Genomic DNA, 19,091 nt, shown 5'->3' with positions numbered 1-19,091 from the left:
CGTCCTGTCACTTTCATCTGATGCCGTGCAAGAACAATCTGGTGAGCAGAAATGATTTCTTTTTTGTTTTAATAAAAGGTAGAATTCACCACACAAGGCCTCGTGTTCCATAGTTCCTCTCTCTCTCTCTCTCCGATAGTGAGTGATGCGTGACGGAAATGCAGGAGACCCAGAGGCCTGAATCACACAACGCACTTCCACTAATACTGTCTGGAAGAAAGCAAAGTGTGAAAGGTAGATCGAAAGGTCAACTTACATCAATCTCACACCCTGTTTGCCATTTTGCTTGGAAAAAAATAAAAAATAAAATAAAATAAAAAGCATGAACGAAATACACAACTCCGCCTGTGCCAGTCTAGAACTGGGAAATTTGTTTGCGTTCACGTTTCTTGTTACCCATCGAACATCGAACCTCCCCCTCCACCCCGTGTCTTCCCCCGATCCCCTACAGCTCACTGCTTAAGCATTTTAAATACACTGAAGAATATATACAAACAACATCAGCTCTTCTCACACTGCTGTACAACCCACAGCGACTCATTCTGCCACAGATGATGCAAAAAAAAAAAAAAAAAGTCTGTTGCATGTTTTTTTCCCCTCAGTTCGCTTGGCACTGGGTCCGGGTCGTTCGTTTGATTCGTGTGTCGCTCAAATGTGCTGTGAGTTGCCAAGACTAAGCTGTGTCATGGTTTATAGGGCCATTAAAAAAAGGGGAAAAAAAATCAAATACTGTTTGAAAGCAAAATTGTTCTACGTTACATGGGCTGTCATGAAGACTAGAGGTGAGCAGGTCTGTGCCCCGTGTCTGGCAGGACATTATGATTTCTCTGTCACGCCCCTTTTCCCCCAGTAACATCCCTTTAATGTTTCTTGCAGTCTTTTGGTTGTCCGTTGTTGCATGCCGCAGGGGAAAACATGCAGGAGGGAGGGACGTCCAGGGCTGAAAGACTTTTCTCCTGCTCTCTCCCTCGTTCTCTACGGTTCCTGTGCAGGTTTAGGAGGGCTCTGGGCTCTTGAGTGCACCCACCTTCGTTTCTAGGTCAGTGATCTAAAAAAGAAACAGCAACAATGGAGGTTTTAGAAACGTGTAACTATTTCAATATTCTGTTTCACAGGCCCTCGTTGACTTGACATCGAAACTCAAGAGTGTATAAGAGCTACATCGCATACTAAGAGACCAGATATTAAAATAGTTACACACTTGACAGTAGTGGCTTATCCACAGGGGCAAGTGAGGCAGAACCCCATCATATACAGTGCTGGGCAAAAGCCTTAATCAATTTACTTTTTTTTTTGGGAAAAACATTTATAGATTTTTATTTTATAACTTCTACATTAGGCGGCACGGTGGCGTAGTGGTTAGCGCTGTCGCCTCACAGCAAGAAGGTCCTGGGTTCGAGCCCCGGGGCCGGCGAGGGCCTTTCTGTGTGGAGTTTGCATGTTCTCCCCGTGTCCGCGTGGGTTTCCTCCGGGTGCTCCGGTTTCCCCCACAGTCCAAAGACATGCAGGTTAGGTTAACTGGTGACTCTAAATTGACCGTAGGTGTGAATGTGAGTGTGAATGGTTGTCTGTGTCTATGTGTCAGCCCTGTGATGACCTGGCGACTTGTCCAGGGTGTACCCCGCCTTTCGCCCGTAGTCAGCTGGGATAGGCTCCAGCTTGCCTGCGACCCTGTAGAAGGATAAAGCGGCTAGAGATAATGATAATGAATGAACTTCTACATTAACACAGGGCGGCACGGTGGTGTAGTGGTTAGCGCTGTCGCCTCACAGCAAGAAGGTCCTGGGTTCGAGCCCCGTGGCCGGCGAGGGCCTTTCTGTGCGGAGTTTGCATGTTCTCCCCGTGTCCGTGTGGGTTTCCTCCGGGTGCTCCGGTTTCCCCCACAGTCCAAAGACATGCAGGTTAGGTTAACTGGTGACTCTAAGGCCAAGTTTACATTAGACCGTATCTGTCTCGTTTTCTTCGCGGATGCACTGTCCGTTTACATTAAACCGCCTGGAAACGCCGGGAAACGGGAATCCGCCAGCGTCCACGTATTCAATCCAGATCGTGTCAGCTCCGGTGCTGTGTAAACATTCAGAATACGTGGACACGCTGTGCTGAGCTCTAGCTGGCGTCGTCATTGGGCAACGTCACTGTGGCATCCACCTTCCTGATTCGCTGGCGTTGGTCATGTGACGCGACTGCTGAAAAACGGCGCGGACTTCCGCCTTGTATCACCTTTCATTAAAGAGTATAAAAGTATGAAAATACTGCAAATACTGATGCAAATACTGCCCACTGTGTAGTTATGATGGTCTTTAGGCTTGCCATCCTTCCACTTGCAAGTGGTAAGTGATGCGCATGCCCGACATGCACTGAGAGCACACACACAGCGGCTCAGTCCCGAATCACTGCTCGTGCGCTTCACTCGCGTGCTCTGTGAGCTGCGCAGGGCCGGAGTGCGCACCCTCCAGAGGGCACTCGCTGTTCAGGGCGGAGTGATTTGGAGCGCAGGATGCCTGCGGAGCCGAGCGTATCCGTGTATTGGCGTTGCTGTGTGCACGCGAATCGTGTATTGGCGTTGCTGTGTGCACGCTAATCGTTTTAAAAACGTTAATCTGATGATCCGCTGATACGGTCTAATGTAAACCCCACCTAAATTGACCGTAGGTGTGAATGTGAGTGTGAATGGTTGTCTGTGTCTATGTGTCAGCCCTGTGATGACCTGGCGACTTGTCCAGGGTGTACCCCGCCTTTCGCCCGTAGTCAGCTGGGATAGGCTCCAGCTTGCCTGCGACCCTGTAGAACAGGATAAAGTGGCTAACGAGATGAGATGAGACATTAGTTTTCCAGCACAAAATTAAACATTACAGAGAATTTTCTGTATGGCAGGAAAGAAAGCAGCATATTACATAAGACATCACTTTTCAGATGAAAAAAGAAAACGTAATGAAAGCTGCTGGGTTTTGGTGCAAAATGAAGAAGCGAGTGTGACAGTCAAAGTGTCTAGAAGAACTGTGGCTGGTTGTGTGAGATGCTCAGTAAAGCCTCCAGCTCATTTCCTTCTCAAACTGCACTCACTGTACCCGAGACTACTCTTTTTTTTTTTGAAGCAAAGTCTCGTCTCTCACCAAATATTGACTGTTTCATTTATTACTGTTCAGTGCTCTTTATAGTGTATTATTAAATCTATATGGCCTTTCAATATCAAAAAATCAATGAAATGTAGTTCCCTCTGAAATTTGATCATTGTGATTTATGTTTATTTCTGTAATATCTCACAAAATATCAGGCCATTCTGTGGCTGGGAAGTTATTTAATTTGAGGGGATTAAAGCAAATAATGTGCATGAACTCGCTCGCTTCGCGCAGTCAAGCAGACACAGGAAGTCCGTGTGCGCATGTGCTGGTTTACCTTCTGCTTCTTTTTCTTCTTATTTTGGGTTTTATGCAGCTGGCATCCACAGTGTTGCATTACTGCCATCTACAGGTTTACCTTGACCGTGCACTGACAGTTACATCATCTCATCTCATCTCATCATCTCTAGCCGCTTTATCCTGTTCTACAGGGTCGCAGGCAAGCTGGAGCCTATCCCAGCTGACTACGGGCGAAAGGCGGGGTACACCCTGGACAAGTCGCCAGGTCATCACAGGGCTGACACATAGACACAGACAACCATTCACACTCACATTCACACCTACGGTCAATTTAGAGTCACCAGTTAACCTAACCTGCATGTCTTTGGACTGTGGGGGAAACCGGAGCACCCGGAGGAAACCCACGCAGACACGGGGAGAACATGCAAACTCCGCACAGAAAGGCCCTCGCCGGCCACGGGGCTCGAACCCAGGACCTTCTTGCTGTGAGGCGACAGCGCTAACCACTACACCACCGTGCCGCCCCAGTTACATCATTCTGTCACTAAAACAAACAGCTGATCACACCGAGGTGCTCACTGGTCGCCAGTGTTTATTAGTTTGGTCCTGTGTTTCCTTTCCTTCGCAACATAACGTCTTTTCTTCTCGCTTTCCGTTACTGTAGTCGGTCTTTCACGTTTCATTCACACACTCACGTCCTCCATTGTTCTCTCCTGTTTGAAATTTGTATCCCACAATGCCTTGCGCAAACGGGGAAAGCCCACCACGTCATGCATGACCTAGTATCTTGTATTGTGTCATGGTGAAGCAGGAAAAAATATCGGAGAATTTAGGGCCATGTGGCTCTAAATTAATTAACTGCTGTATTTAAAAAAAAACATGAATAAAATTGGAGGTCTGTGATTCGAATTCAGTATATTTCGGTCCACTAAACAAAAATAATTAGGTATCAGGGAAAATTCTTTTTATGACCTAAATGTGAAAAATCTGAAAGGCAGGCTATCTTTAAAACATAGAAACATTTAATTTCATTATTTTTGAAGGCATCTTTGCTCTACAGGTTTGTACACCCCGACTCATTCATAGGTTTTTCTGTATTTTGACTATTTTCTACATTGTAGAACAATACTGATAGTCACCGTTTACCTTCATGACGGTTTGCACACTACTGGCATTATCTTAACCAGCTTCATGAGGGAGTCACCTGGAATGCTTTTCAATTAACAGGTGCCTCGTCAAAAGTTAATGAGTGCAATTTCTTGCCTTCTTAATGCATTTGAGATCAAACAATAAATAGTAAATAATAAAAATACAGAAAATAGTTCGATTCCACAACCTGAGCGTGATGTGTGAGCTCCAAGGGTTCGAGCTGCAATCTTGATTTGTCAAACAGTTGTCTGGTTCTAACTGTCAACTGTCCAACAAGTTAGTGGAGTAATAAAATGGTTGTAACTAGTTTTATATGAAACTGTTGTGAATATTTTTTGTAAAATGTGTTAGTAAATAATCTCACGCTGTTTTTTAAAAAGCAAATTAAAAATAGGCGCTGGATAAAAAAACATCTATCTTATGTAAATAAACATACAAATTTCATTGTCTGGTGGTAAAGTGTTTATGAGATACGTTGCTTTGCACTTACGATCGGGTTCCCTGTGGTGGTATATGTATGTACATACGGATGTTGTACGGTCGCAAAAGCCATTAAAAATCAGGTTGATGCATGACCATTCCTTTTAAAGGAGAACTGAAGTCATTTTTAAACTTGCTTTATTTCTTAATTAACGTGTTTATTCAATTTCGTTTTCGGTTTTAGTAACCTTATATCGTGACTCGTATTGGCAACTAATTGCAATTAAATATTATACTTATCGGCCTATTCGGTTTTTAGCCATGTTGAATTTAGTTCGTTTGGTCCACGGCAGGCGTCGCGTATCCGTGCGATCTTCACGAGACTTGTGCGAGACTTCGAAACGTGAAGTGTCGCCATTTTGAAAACTGTTTTCCAAACGAAATATTGCACAAAAACGAGTTTAATTGACGATTACTGCCTACTTTTTCAAACTTTCCTGATCGCTATCAAAACAAACAAAACTTCCAGCTTGATTACGTCAGCATTCGAAAGAGGGCACGCGCATCTTTTGACAACGTTGGCAGATGTCGGTCACTTTGATTTCCGCTGTAGGTTTTACTTCCGTCCTACGATGTCTCGCACAGGTCTCAACGAATCTCGTTTACGGCCATTGCTTTGACATATGGACTGATATATTACAGAGCATATTTCAAACACTCAGAACTTGCTATAGCAGCGACAAAATAGCGATCAGAAATGCATTCCTATATTTAATAAAATGAGATAAATAGAATTTTGATAATAAAAAATTTGCCTTCAGTTCTTCTTTAAGTATGGGGCTTCACTCCGTGTGGGCGATAATAATGCTGTTGAGTTTGAGCTCTTTAATGAGCCAGCGGAATCCTATACTAGTGTTTTCTCTTCCACTGATTTTCTCACAGTAAAAAAAAAACGCTATGTGTCTTCAGAATGTTGTCTAAGGATCCGTAGTTTACTACAAGAACGAGCCTGTTCAGTCCACGATTCTCATCCATGCACTTCACTTGTTTTATCCATCCATCCATCATCTGTAACCATTTACCCTGTACAGGGTCGCAGGCAAGCTGGAGCCTATCCCAGCTGACTACGGGCGAAAGGCGGGGTCCACCCTGGACAAGTCGCCAGGTCATCACAGGGCTGACGTATAGAGACAAACAACCGTTCACACTCACATTCACACCTACGGTCAATTTAGGCCAAGTTTACATTAGACCGTATCTGTCTTGTTTTCTTCGCGGATGCACTGTCCGCTTACATTAAAACGCCTGGAAACGCCGGGAAACGGGAATCCGCCAGCGTCCACGTATTCAATCCAGATCGTGTCAGCTCCGGTGCTGTGTAAACATTGAGAATACGCGGATACGCTGTGCTGAGCTCTAGCTGGCGTCGTCATTGGACAACGTCACTGTGACATCCACCTTCCTGATTCGCTGGCGTTGGTCATGTGACGCGACTGCTGAAAAACGGCGCGGACTTCCGCCTTGTATCACCTTTCATTAAAGAGTATAAAAGTATGAAAATACTGCAAATACTGATGCAAATACTGCCCATTGTGTAGTTATGATGGTCTTTAGGCTTGCCATCCTTCCACTTGCAAGTGGTAAGTGACGCGCATGCCCGACATGCACTGAGAGCACACACACAGCGGCTCAGTCCCGAATCACTGCTTGTGCACTTCACTCGCGCGCTCTGTGAGCTGCGCAGGGCCGGAGTGCACACCCTCCAGAGGGCACTCGCTGTTCAGGGCGGAGTGATTTGGAGCGCAGGATGCCTGCGGAGCCGAGCGTATCCGTGTATTGGCGTTGCTATGTGCACGCGAATCGTGTATTGGTGTTGCTGTGTGCACGCTAATCGTTTTAAAAACGTTAATCTGATGATCCGCTGATACGGTCTAATGTAAACCCCACGTTAGAGTCACCAGTTAACCTAACCTGCATGTCTTTGGGGGAAGGAAACCCACTCAGGCACGGGGAGAACATGCAAACTCCATACAGAAAGACCCTCGCTAGTCACTGGGCTCAAACCCAGGACCTTCTTACTGTGAGGCGACAGTGCTAACCACTACACCACCGTGCTGCCTTCACTTGTTTAATGGATGGTGAAAATCTGTTCTGATCTGCAAAGCCCCTTCATTTATTCTTGGAGAAAAAACCTTTAATGCTTGCTTGGGCTGAATCTGTAATTTAATGCAGTCACTTAGGAAATGACTCTTTGCTTTTCCACTTCCTGTGTACCTTCTCCTGCAGGCTGTCTGTCTCCTCCTTGTGGCCAGCCTCTGATTCCTCCTGTGCACGTCTCTGTGCTGTCTCCCTCTTCAGATACTCAATCTCTCTGTATCACACACACACACACACCAGTTACTGACCACACCCAGACTACACAGACTACCATTTGACACTTAACAGTACCTTATATCATGAGTCTGTGCTAATAACAGCCTTGATAGGAACAACCACCCTTTTTCAAATCCCAAAATGTCATGTTTAACTTTTTTTGGACTCATTTACATTTGTCAGTTCAGCCGACTTTGACACCACAGTGCACTCTGGTGGCTCTGGCCTCTACACTGCGCTCAAGACCAAACAGCGTTCTGCAATTAAATTCAATAGTGGATTTTAACTTATTTTTCTTACTAGAAAACCAACCTGGAAAATACGTACACATTACAGGCATTTAGCAGACACTCTTATCCAGAGCATCATACCCACAGTAGTCTCGGGAGCTGGGTGCTTTGCTTAAAGTGCCATTCCACCATTGGATGTATTCTTTGGCATAAAATACAATATATTTTATGACAACATGACTAGACAGAGAAATCTTTTAGCTTCAAAATGATATATCAAACATAATTTTTTGACAACGACAAGTATATTAATTTTGCTACCCTTTTAATTTCCGCGCGGTAGTGAAACGTGACGTCATCGGCAGGTTCCCCTTCTTGTGTACCACGTGTCGGTCTATTTTTAAACCAGGAAACCCCCAAAGTGAGAGAGTCATTTCTCCTCGTATACGGGGGCCAAAAAAATTGCGAAAAATTTTGAGTTAATCTTTCAGTTAGCTAGATTTATTGGTATTAGCTAGGTTTATTGGTATTATTTTTATCGCGTTCTATCCGCCATTGCTGATAATATGTGCCACGTCACACGGTACACAAGAAGGGGAACCTGCCGATGACATCACGCACGGAAATTAAAAGGGTAGGTGACTTTGGTTGCAAAATTAATATACTTGTCGTTGTCAAAAAATTATGTTTAATATATCATTTTGAAGCTAAAAGATTTCCCTATCTAGTGATACTGTTTATACATGTTGTCAAAATATATTGTATTTTATGCCAAAGAATACAACCAATGGTGGAATGGCACTTCAGCCATTCCTGGTGGTTCAGGGAATCAAACCAACAACCTTTTGGTCCTGAAGCTGCTTCTCTAACCATTAAGCCATGACTTCCCACAGTAAAAAAAAATACTGTTGGAGTAATGGCATCAACATAAGTGTATTATGTGTCTGCGAAAATCAGTTTGGAAAAATTCAGTGTGGAACATAACGCTTATCTGTGTTTACAAGCGCCTCCTGTCAGTCTTGCTATAGACACTATCCCAACACCCCGCAACTCTGCCTTATAGCTCAGTTTCTCAGGAAAAAAAGAAACATATCAGAAACCAGTAAGTGCCCAGTGCATCCTGATACACGTTCAGCTAAAAAACATTCCATACTTGCAAAAAAACATGACAGAAACGGCAAAATTAGAATAAAGGTTAGTCACGCCCTTTTACAAGGTAGAGAAATTTATTAGTGGCAAAGGGGATGAAGCTGGACATGGAATTAGCGCCATCATTCCTGGACAGGTATGTAAACACAACCTGTATAAAACTGACAGGAAGCCATGGCCTAAAGGTTAGAGAAGCAGCTTTGGGACCAAAAGGTTGCTGGTTTGAGTCCCTGTACCAGCTGAATGCCCTTGAGCAAGGCACCAAACCCAAGGTTGCTCTGGATAAGCATGCCTGTAATGTAATCTGAATGTCTGTTTTTATAAAATGAATCAAGGAGATACGTTTTTAGCACTTAGCGAGCCACGTAAGGTACGTTTATGTTCATAGAAATGTATATAACGTTAGCTTCTGTGCTGCTAACAGTGCTAACCAGCTCACACGTATAGTGATGGCTGGATGAAAAACTGGATGGTATAAGAGCTCATTACAAAGAAAACCAAGACAGCAAAGGCAAATCAGTATGAGCTGATTATGAGTGTTATAACTTAGTGATTATGCTAAGGTTAGGCTAAAATGCTAACAGCATGACTCGGCTAATTTCGCTCCACTGGCCACTGTGGACTGTGGGGGTGTGCTCAGTGCACATGGGCATGAGTGGGATGCAGGTCCAAGGAGTGAACTTTTTTAAAAACATTTTGTAGTACTTCACCTACTCGAGCTTTAATCTCGACTAATCTTGACTAGTGAACCTTTAATCGTTCAGTGTTTCCCGTCCATTATCCAGGTGACAATAGTGCGCTACGTCACTCTGAGTTTCCTGGTGTGGTGTAACGTACTAACACCCAACCTGCACAAAGAGTATAAGGTGGTGTTTACATTAGACCGTATCCGTCTCGTTTTCGTCGCGGATGCACTGTCCGTTCACATTAAAACGCCGGGAAACGACTCCACAGGCGGAACAACTTGAATCCGCCAGGGCCCACGTATTCAACCCAGTTCGTATCTGATCCGGTGCTGTGTAAACATTGAGATACGAGGAAACGCTGTGCTGAGCTCTAGCTGACGTCGTCATTGGACAACGTCACTGTGACATCCACCTTCCTGATTCGCTGGCGTCGTTCATGCCACGTTGGTCATGTGACGCGACTGCTGAAAAACGGCGCGGACTTCACTTCCTGCTATTGTTTCCGCCTTGTATCACCTTTTTGTTTTTCATTAAAGAGTATAAAAGTATGAATATAATGCTTTGCTTTGTCATTCTTAATGTTGTTCATGGTAAGATGCAAATAATGTAGTTATGATTGTCTTTAGGCTTGCCATCCTTCCACTTGCAAGTGGTGAGTGACTTGCGCATGCCCGATATGCACTGAGAGCACACACACAGCGGCTCAGTCCCGAATCACTGCTCGTGCGCTTCACTCGCGCGCTCTGTGAGCTGCGCAGGGCCGGAGTGCGCACCCTCCAGAGGGCACTCGCTGTTCAGGGCGGAGTGATTTGGAGCGCAGCCGCTGAGGAGGAAGCGCTGAGCCGCACTGACACATTTCAACTTATGTGCCGTCTAATTAGTCATGTGATTAGCGTATCCGTGTATTGGCGTTGCTGTGTGCACGCGAATCGTTTTAAAAACGTTAATCTGATGATCCGCTGATACGGTCTAATGTAAACACCACCTAAAGCTCATCACAGGACCTATTTTCCTTTACACCTGCATATTCTCTAATCGTTCGCTTTAAATCTATGAAGCCATTTTGAACTCCATGCCACTACCATTTGGCTTTCCATATCACATCACATCACATGATATCACATTTCCCACCACAGCAGTCTTCCACTCCCTGCCCACTCACTTCTGCTGGTACTCTTTGATGAGGCGTTTGGCTTTGCTGTATTTGCGCTCCAGTGTCTGGTACTGCGCCTGTGTCTCTTTAAGATGCTCGTCCACTGCCTGACACAGGCTCTGGGCCTCCATCCAGTAGCCCTCGAGCTTCTCCATGCGTTCCTTCGTCTCTCGCACGGTCTGCTCCAGCTGGGCCTTCTCCATCCTCCAACGCAGTTTTTCCTGCTCGGCATGAGCCAGCTGTAAAAGAGAGAGAGCAAAAAGAAGGTTGAGACTCTCACTGTGTCTTCTGAAAACCTTTTTATTATCTGCTAGCTTTTGTAAATTTGAAACAGTTGTGATGTTCTTGCCTTCCTTTTCAGCTGCTGGATCTCAGCCTGGGTCACAGCATGCTTTATCTGGAGCTGGAGAGACAGGATGATGGAGCAAATGCGTGTGAGAGATCACACAATGGGTGCGAGAAGTGAATTATTGATACGCAGTACACGCATTTCTGATACATAATACACTACCAGTCAAAAGTCAACACACCTTCTAATTCAATATTCTTTCTTTCTTTGTTTTTTAATACAATGTATATATATCTGTTTATATATGTTATTTCAGAGTTTTGATATCTTCAGTATTGTTCTACAATGTAGAAAATAGTCACGATACAGAAAAAACCTACGAATGAGTAGGGGGTACAAACTTTTGACTGGTACTGTACACATATATCTCTTTTGTGAGGTCAGAAGAGGAGGAAGACAGATGGCCGCTGATAGCACTGACCTCTTTAAACTTGTGGGTGAGTTTCTCTGGGTCCATTTCCACAGGAGAGAGCATGTCCTCGCTCTCAGCCAGATCAAACACCTCAATAGCATTAGGGAACATGGGGCTCATCTCCTCATCCTCATCTGTGCCGTACTCACCCGCCTACACACAGAGAGAGAGAGAGAGAGAGAGAGAGACACACAGAGAGAGAGAAACAGACAGACAGAGAGAGAGAGACAGACAGAGAGAGACAGACAGACAGAGAGAGACAGACAGACAGGCAGAGAGAGTGAGGCAGAGAGAGAGAGAGAGAGAGACAGACAGACAAGCAGAAAGAGAGAGAGACACAGAGAGAAAGTGAGAGAGAAAGAGACAGACAGACACACAGACAGACAGACAGGCAGAGAGTGAGACAGAGAGACAGACACACAAACAGACAGAGAGAGAGAGAAAGAGACATACACAGACACAGAGAGACAGACAGACAGAGAAACAGACAGGCAGTGAGAGAGACAGAGAGAGAGACAGACAGAGAGAGAGAGACAGACAGACAGGCAGAGAGAGTGAGGCAAAGAGAGAGAGACAGACAGACAGGCAGAAAGAGAGAGACAGAGAGAGAGAGAGAAAGTGAGAGAGACAGAGACAGACAGACAGACACACAGACAGACAGACAGACAGACAGGCAGAGAGTGAGACAGAGAGACAGACACACAAACAGGCAGAGAGAGAGAAAGAGACACACACACAGACAGACAGACAGAGAGAGAGAGAGAGAAATTCATTAACCCAGTAACACTATTGAATTTTAGTGCAGCATCTCCTTAATAGTCTCATCATTAAAATGACAGATAATCCATGGCAATCAGCACCGGGGAGGAAAGTGACTATGGTCCAAAGCCCTGTGCTAATCTGTGCAGTGTTTTCACCTCACGGCCAACTGTAAGATCAGCCCTAGTTTATGACTCGATTAACTTGCAATATTTCCTGGTATTTCAGATGCACCGTGCTACATTCATTCAGTCATTCATTCTCTGTGCCTTTTATTCATTGTAGATCGCAAGTGGGCTGGAGCCAACCCCAGCTGACACTGGGCGAGAGACACCCTGTCTATCATGGGGTTAGAAAAACAGCCATTCACACTCATGGGCAATTTAGACTAGCCAGTTGACCTAATCCTCATATCTCTGGACTGTGTGAGGACACCAGGGCACCCAGAGGAAACCCACATGAGCACGAAGAAAACATGAAAACTCCACACAGAAAGGCCCCAGTGGGCCAGCAGGTTCAAACCCAGATCCTGCTTGCTGTGAGGTGACAGTGCCAACCACTGCACTGCCACATTGCTGTTATGCAAATTGTGGGTGTGTGTGATGCAGTCAAACATCAGTGACAATTCCACAACTGGCCACAAGGTGTCAGAGTCTTTGCAGACACCAACCGGATATTTGTAAGCTGTGCATGAGATAAGGTCATACCTTTCACCCGTGTTATCACTGGACTGCAGCACTCATCTCTGTAATATAGGCAACACAGACATTTTTAATAAACTGAGAACGGGGGCAGCCACGGCCTGTAGGTTAGGGAAGCAGCCTTGGGCCCAAATGGTTTCTGGTTCAAGTCCCAGGACTGGCAGGAAAAATGCGAGGGGAATTGTGTGAATGAATAGCACCATCTCCTGCTGAAGCTCCCTTGAGCAAGGCACCTTGTGTGTGTTCACTGCTTTAGATGAGTTAATGCAGAGGAGGCGTATGTGAGAAAATTAAGAGATATTGTAGATACTACTAAAGTAACACACAACCTCAACCCATAAGTACTGTCTAACTGGGGTAACGTTGGTCTTGTCACACAATATGGATGGACATACAGTAATATGAATAATTGATGATGTCACAGTGTTTCTGTGACAGAATTTCATCCCATTTAAAGCAAACATCAGAAGTGCAAATGCTTCCAGTCAGGTGTACTGGCCGATACAACTAAACACCTAAGCATCCTTCCATGCTCTGATCGGGCCAGGGTGACCACGATTTTGGATCAAGATGGCAAAAGTGTAATCTAATTCACTTTAAAGCGAGTTCAGTAGCACAGCTTCAATCACAAAGACTACTCCAGTGGATGGATTTCAATAGGAACAATCACATCTGCATTTATCTCCATGAGAAAGACTTGAGAGTGTAAGAAAAGTAATAACACAAGTGTAAAAAAAGGCAGAAAAGGACAACTGACAATGACAACATTGGATGACCGCGCTTTTGTATCTGCGGCGCCCAAACTATGGAACAAATTACCCAGGGAGCTTCGCAACGAAAGGATCTGTAGATATTTTTAAGAAATTACTTAACACTTGGGCGGCACAGTGGTGTAGTGGTTAGCACACAGCGAGAAGGTTCTAGGTTTGAGTCGAGTGGCTGACAGGGGCCTTTCTGTGTGGAGTTTGCATGTTCTCCCCGTGTTTGCGTGGGTTCCCTCCGGGTGCTCCGGTTTCCCCTACAGTCCAAAGACATGCAGGTTCGGCTAATTGGCGGCTCTAAATTGACCGTAGGTGTGAATGTGAATGGTTGTTTTTTCTGTGCGATGACCTGGTGACTTGTCCAGGGTGTACCCCGCCCGCCTCTCACCTATAGTCAGCTGGGATAGGCTCCAGCTTGCCTGCAACCCTGCACAGGATAAGCGGATACAGATAATGGATGGATACTTAAGACTTATCTTTTTAAAGAGGCTTTTCATCATTAAAGGTAGACTGCCTTTTATGAGTAGCACGCTGTGTGAGCACAATCGCTATCAGGCGCGTTAAAATGTAAATAACTTTTCTAGAATTTCACCAAAACTCACTGAATTTTCAGCATTGTAAGAGAACTCCCTAAAGTATTATTCAGCAAAACCCCAGAATGATAGCACAAATCTAGAATTTTTAACAGAATTTTAGTTCTTAAAATTTAACGTAATTATGGACGTCACGCGTAACATTTACACCCGTGAAAAATCACTTTGAATGCTGTTTTGAAAGCTTTGATCAAATATTCTCTATAATAAAAAAAATCGCTTAAATATTATAAACACAGTCTTTTAACGTATCAAAAAATAATTTTGATAAAGCAAGGAAATTCGGAAGAAAATTTTTTTCTTTTGCTTGTTGTGCGCGTCACGCTACCAAAATCTAACTAACCCCTTCACGAACAATTCCAACTTTCGTGGACTTGTAGCGCGAATAAACCTTTCAAAAATATATATAATACTTCTCACCCAGTAAATTAGAATCCTGGTGATTTATATCCTCGTAGCTTCAGTAGATCTAGAGATTTAGTCGATTTAGTAAATCCCAAACGCTGTGAAACACGCCAGCCATCTATGGTGAGAAGTGCTGCTGTAGTTGAGAAACTCTCATTTCTCCCGCTTCCAACTAACTCCGTGACCCAGACCAAAATAACAATGTCACGCTCATCACTTAAGGATGATTTATGCCAAGTTTCACGGAAAAATACAGCAAAATAAATTTACTAGAAGCATTTTTCAAAATCTCAAACATTATGAAACATTTCTTGTAGGGTTTCAGGTTACAAATTTCGAGAATAGAGAAATTGCGGTGCAAAAGTTTGCCACTAAACTCGCGAAAATACTCCATCCTAGCGAGTTTCACAACCGAACTAGGCTACCTGACAGTCCGTGACCACCCAGGAATGTTCTAGAAGGTACACTTCTAGGCACGTGCGATCGAGAAAGACGCCACGTGAAGGTAGTAAAGGTAGTATTTCCACTGTCTTATGACGTTTTTGCTTGTTTTAACGCGATAATGCATTATGGGTAATCATTAAAATGCTGATTTCAAGGTTAAAATGGGTAAAAACAACTAATTTATATAGATATTGTAAAAATTGTGCCTAATAGTTATTTCAGTACATAAAATCAAAACCTGAATTTGTAATTTTTTTCCCTATGTTACACCATTGTGCATCTATAGCATGCTACTCATCCTTTCAGATTTTTCAGGTTTAGGGCATAAAAAGAATTTTCCCTGACACCCAATTATTTTTGTTTAGTGGACCAAAAGCTACTGAATTCAAATCACAGACTTCCAATTTTATTAGATTTTTTTAATAGAACAATTAATGAATTTAGGGCCACGTGGCTCTAAATTCTCATCTCATCTAGCTGCTTTATCCTGTTCTACAGGGTCGCAGGCAAGCTGGAGCCTATCCCAGCTGACTACGGGTGAAAGGCGGGGTACACCCTGGACAAGTCGTCAGGTCATCACAGGGCTGACACATAGACACAGACAACCATTCACACTCACACCTACGGTCAATTTAGAGTCACCAGTTAACCTAACCTGCATGTCTTTGGACAAAACCAGAGCACCCGGAGGAAACCCACACAGACAACATGCAAACTCCACACAGAAAGGCCCTCGCCGGCCACGGGGCTCAAACCCAGACCTTCTTGCTATTAGGAGACAGCGCTAACCACTACACCACCGTGCCACCCTGGCTCTAAATTCTCCGCTATTTTTTCCTGCTTCACCATGACACAATACAAGATACTACGTCATGCATCACATGGTGGGCTTTCCCCGTTTGCGCAAGGCATTGTGGGATACAAATTTCAAACAGGAGAGAACAATGGAGGACGTGAGTGTGTGAATGAAACATGAAAGACCGACTACAGTAACGGAAAGCGAGAAGAAAAGACGTTATGTTGCAAAGGAAAGGAAACGCAGGACCAAACTAATAAACACTGGCGATCAGTGAGCACCTCGGTGTGATCAGCTGTTCGTTTTAGTGACAGAATGATGTAACTGTCAGTGCACGGTCAAAGGTGAACCTGCGCACGCACACACACACGGACTTCCTCTGTCTGCTTGACGGCGCAAAGCGAGCGATTTCATGCACATTATTTGGTCAGGAATCCCCTCAAATTAAATAACTTCCCAGCCACAGAATGGCCTGTTGTTTTTTTTAGATATTACAGAAATAAACATGTATCACAGTGACCAAATTTCAGAGGGAACTAAATTTCACCGGTTTTATGAAATCGAAAAGCCGTCTACTTTTAATGTGTATATTTAGATGGTTTTATTAATTTATTTTATTATCATGTTTTAAAATGATTTGTGGTTATGTTCTAGGCTTTCCTTTTAAGCCATTTTAGGGGTTACATTTTGTGTAATATTGTTGTAGGCATATTTAATTATTGTAATGTGCATGTGAACATATTTGTATGAAACATGCGCGATATAAGTAATAATAAACTTAAACAAGAACGGTCCATCAAGAACTATACAGTGAGGGATATTACAGTAGGCTTGCAAAGCCGAACACACATTTGAGAGTTCAGTGGTGTAAAAACCTTAAAGGAGAACTGAAGGCAAATTTTTTATTATTAAAATTCTATTTCTCATTTTATTAAATATAGGAATGCATTTCTGATAGCTATTTTGTCACTGCTATGGCAAGTTCTGAGTGTTTGAAATATCTCATTCTCATCTCATTATCTCTAGCCGCTTTATCCTGTTCTACAGCGTCGCAGGCAAGCTGGAGCCTATCCCAGCTGACTACGGGCGAGAGGCGGGGTACACCCTGGACAAGTCGCCAGGTCATCACAGGGCTGACACATAGACACAGACAACCATTCACACCTACGGAGCACCCGGAGGAAACCCATGCGGACACGGGGAGAACATGCAAACTCCACACAGAAAGGCCCTCGCCGGCCACGGGGCTCGAACCCGGACCTTCTTGCTGTGAGGCGACAGCGCTAACCACTACACCACCATGCCACCCTGTTTGAAATATGCTCTGTAATATATCAGTCCATATGTCAAAGCAATGGCCATAAACGAGATTTGTTGAGACCTGTGCGAGACATCGTAGGACGGAAGTAAAATGTACAGCGGAAATCAAAGTGACCATCATCTGCCAACGTTGTCAAAAGACACGCGCGCCCTCCTTCGAATGCTGATATAATCAAGCTGGAAGTTTTGTTTGTTTTGATAGCAATCAGGAAAGTTTGAAAAAAAAAGTAGGCAGTAATCGTCATTTAAACTCGTTTTTGTGCAATATTTTGTTTGGAAAACAGTTTTCAAAATGGCGACACTTCACGTTTCGACGTCTCGCACAAGTCTCGTGAAGATCGCGCGGATACGCGACGCCTGCTGTGGACCAAACGAACTAAATTCAACACGGCTAAAAACCGAATAGGCCAATAAGTATAATATTTAATTGCAATTAGTTGCGAATACGAGTCACGATATAAGGTTACTAAAACCGAAAATGTAATTGAATAACACGTTAATTAAGAAATAAAGCAAGTTTAAAAATGACTTCAGTTCTCCTTTAAGCATTGTCCTACAGAGAAAAAGAAAAAGTGATCTAGTCAGATGAGTCATGCTTCACCATATTCTTGACAAAGAATTCTTTGGATCAAACAAGCCGTCTGTCCCTGTAGTCCCAAAACCTGGTTTCCACCATCAGTGATTGCTGGGCCTTTAAACAATACACTTCCTCTCCAAATAGAGACAGCAGATGTGCAGTGACTGAGTCACAGCACTATACGTGTTGCGGTGAAGAGGCGGAACTCATTCCTACAGACCCCTAGTCTAAATGTCAGTGCTGTTAGGAAACTTCAGAACGAAAATACAGAGCACTAGTACTGATCTCCATTAAAACAGCTGAGCTTTAATTTGCTTTGCATGAAACATCTGACAAATGTCAATGTAACTGATGCGAGAGGATATATTTGTGTCGTAGCACAGATCTAACTGCACTGTTTGCAGCTACAGCCTCAGGTTTTACTCAGAACAAAATGCGCTCCGATGACCATTAACTTGAGAAATCAAAAATGTTGTGCTGTCTTTCAATGCAAAGACATACAAAGGCAATGTCATGTGGTTGAGGCTCTAATCTGGTTATTCAGGTCATGTTCCCAAAATCTGCCCACTGCATTCGTGCTTAGGTTTCGATATTAAACCTGGTGTTTGTAAAGATTATCGCGGATGAGCTGAATATTCTGGAAGTGTGAGACTGCCACAATGACACAGTGTGTGGAAGGAACACAGAGGAGCCATAGCAAGCTGCCGGCGTTTGCTTTCATGCCCACGTCCTACCCAACCTGATCACAGCACGTCCTCCACCGATGAATTATTTACCACTTGCTTTACACCCAAACGCATCACACCTGGAGGAGGAGGAGGAGGAGGAGGAGCAGAGGAAGGTCTGGCTAGAAAACCCAATGTGATGAGTTTATAGCATCAACGAAACTGACTTCATGTTAAAACTGTTAATATTATAGCAGTGGCGGCTGGTAGTCTTTCAAACAGGGGAGGCTGGTCGGTTACGATATTTCCAGATTTTAAAAGAAAAAAGAAAAAACACATAAATTTTGCCCATACTCTTGCCTCTGATCTGGCTGATTGTTGGCAGGGTCACAAACTGTGAAATAACAGGTTCTTTTGGCCCATTAGCCTACTGTCCAATATACATGATGGTGGTGTTGGGGGAGGGTATATTTTAACATTTTATATTTTAAAATTGTGGCATGTTGTTTAAAAATTGATCATTATTGAAAGCAGCTCTTTGTCAGGAACCTCAGCAGTAACAGCAGAGTGTTCTGGAATAGGCACAAGCACTGACCTTGGGGAGCCAAACATAGAGCTGGGTGCCACACATTTCATTCAATGACACTTTCCCTATATTTTACTTATTTTGACTGAGAAATGTTTTATTGACAATTTTGATAACCCTTCACTTTTAATCCAGGTCTGTAGTGTGAAATGTTCTCGGCTGTGTTTTTGTTTAAAAATGTTTTCCAAATTGTAGCTGTGTTTA

At 43.8% G+C, this 19,091-nt stretch overlaps 1 protein-coding gene across 1 annotated transcript in view; it reads right to left on the bottom strand.

The window, feature by feature from the left end:
- Positions 1 to 441: 441 nt before the first annotated feature.
- ppp1r9ba (protein phosphatase 1, regulatory subunit 9Ba) overlaps positions 442 to 19,091 on the bottom strand; it is a 142,912-nt gene continuing 124,262 nt past the window's right edge. Inside the window, exons 7-11 of the mRNA XM_060901757.1 lie at positions 11,290 to 11,433; positions 10,869 to 10,922; positions 10,529 to 10,758; positions 7,203 to 7,299; positions 442 to 1,048 (exon numbers count right to left, since the gene is read on the bottom strand). Coding sequence (XP_060757740.1) covers positions 995 to 1,048; positions 7,203 to 7,299; positions 10,529 to 10,758; positions 10,869 to 10,922; positions 11,290 to 11,433 — 579 coding nt within the window. The 3' untranslated portion in view covers positions 442 to 994. The remainder of the gene's footprint in view (positions 1,049 to 7,202; positions 7,300 to 10,528; positions 10,759 to 10,868; positions 10,923 to 11,289; positions 11,434 to 19,091) is intronic.

This window comes from Neoarius graeffei, chromosome 20, assembly GCF_027579695.1.
Source record: "Neoarius graeffei isolate fNeoGra1 chromosome 20, fNeoGra1.pri, whole genome shotgun sequence".
In the NCBI taxonomy this organism is placed as follows: Eukaryota; Metazoa; Chordata; class Actinopteri; order Siluriformes; family Ariidae; genus Neoarius; species Neoarius graeffei.
The sequence above is the reverse complement of the archived record's forward strand: the minus strand, read 5'-3'. Positions and strand labels throughout refer to the sequence as shown.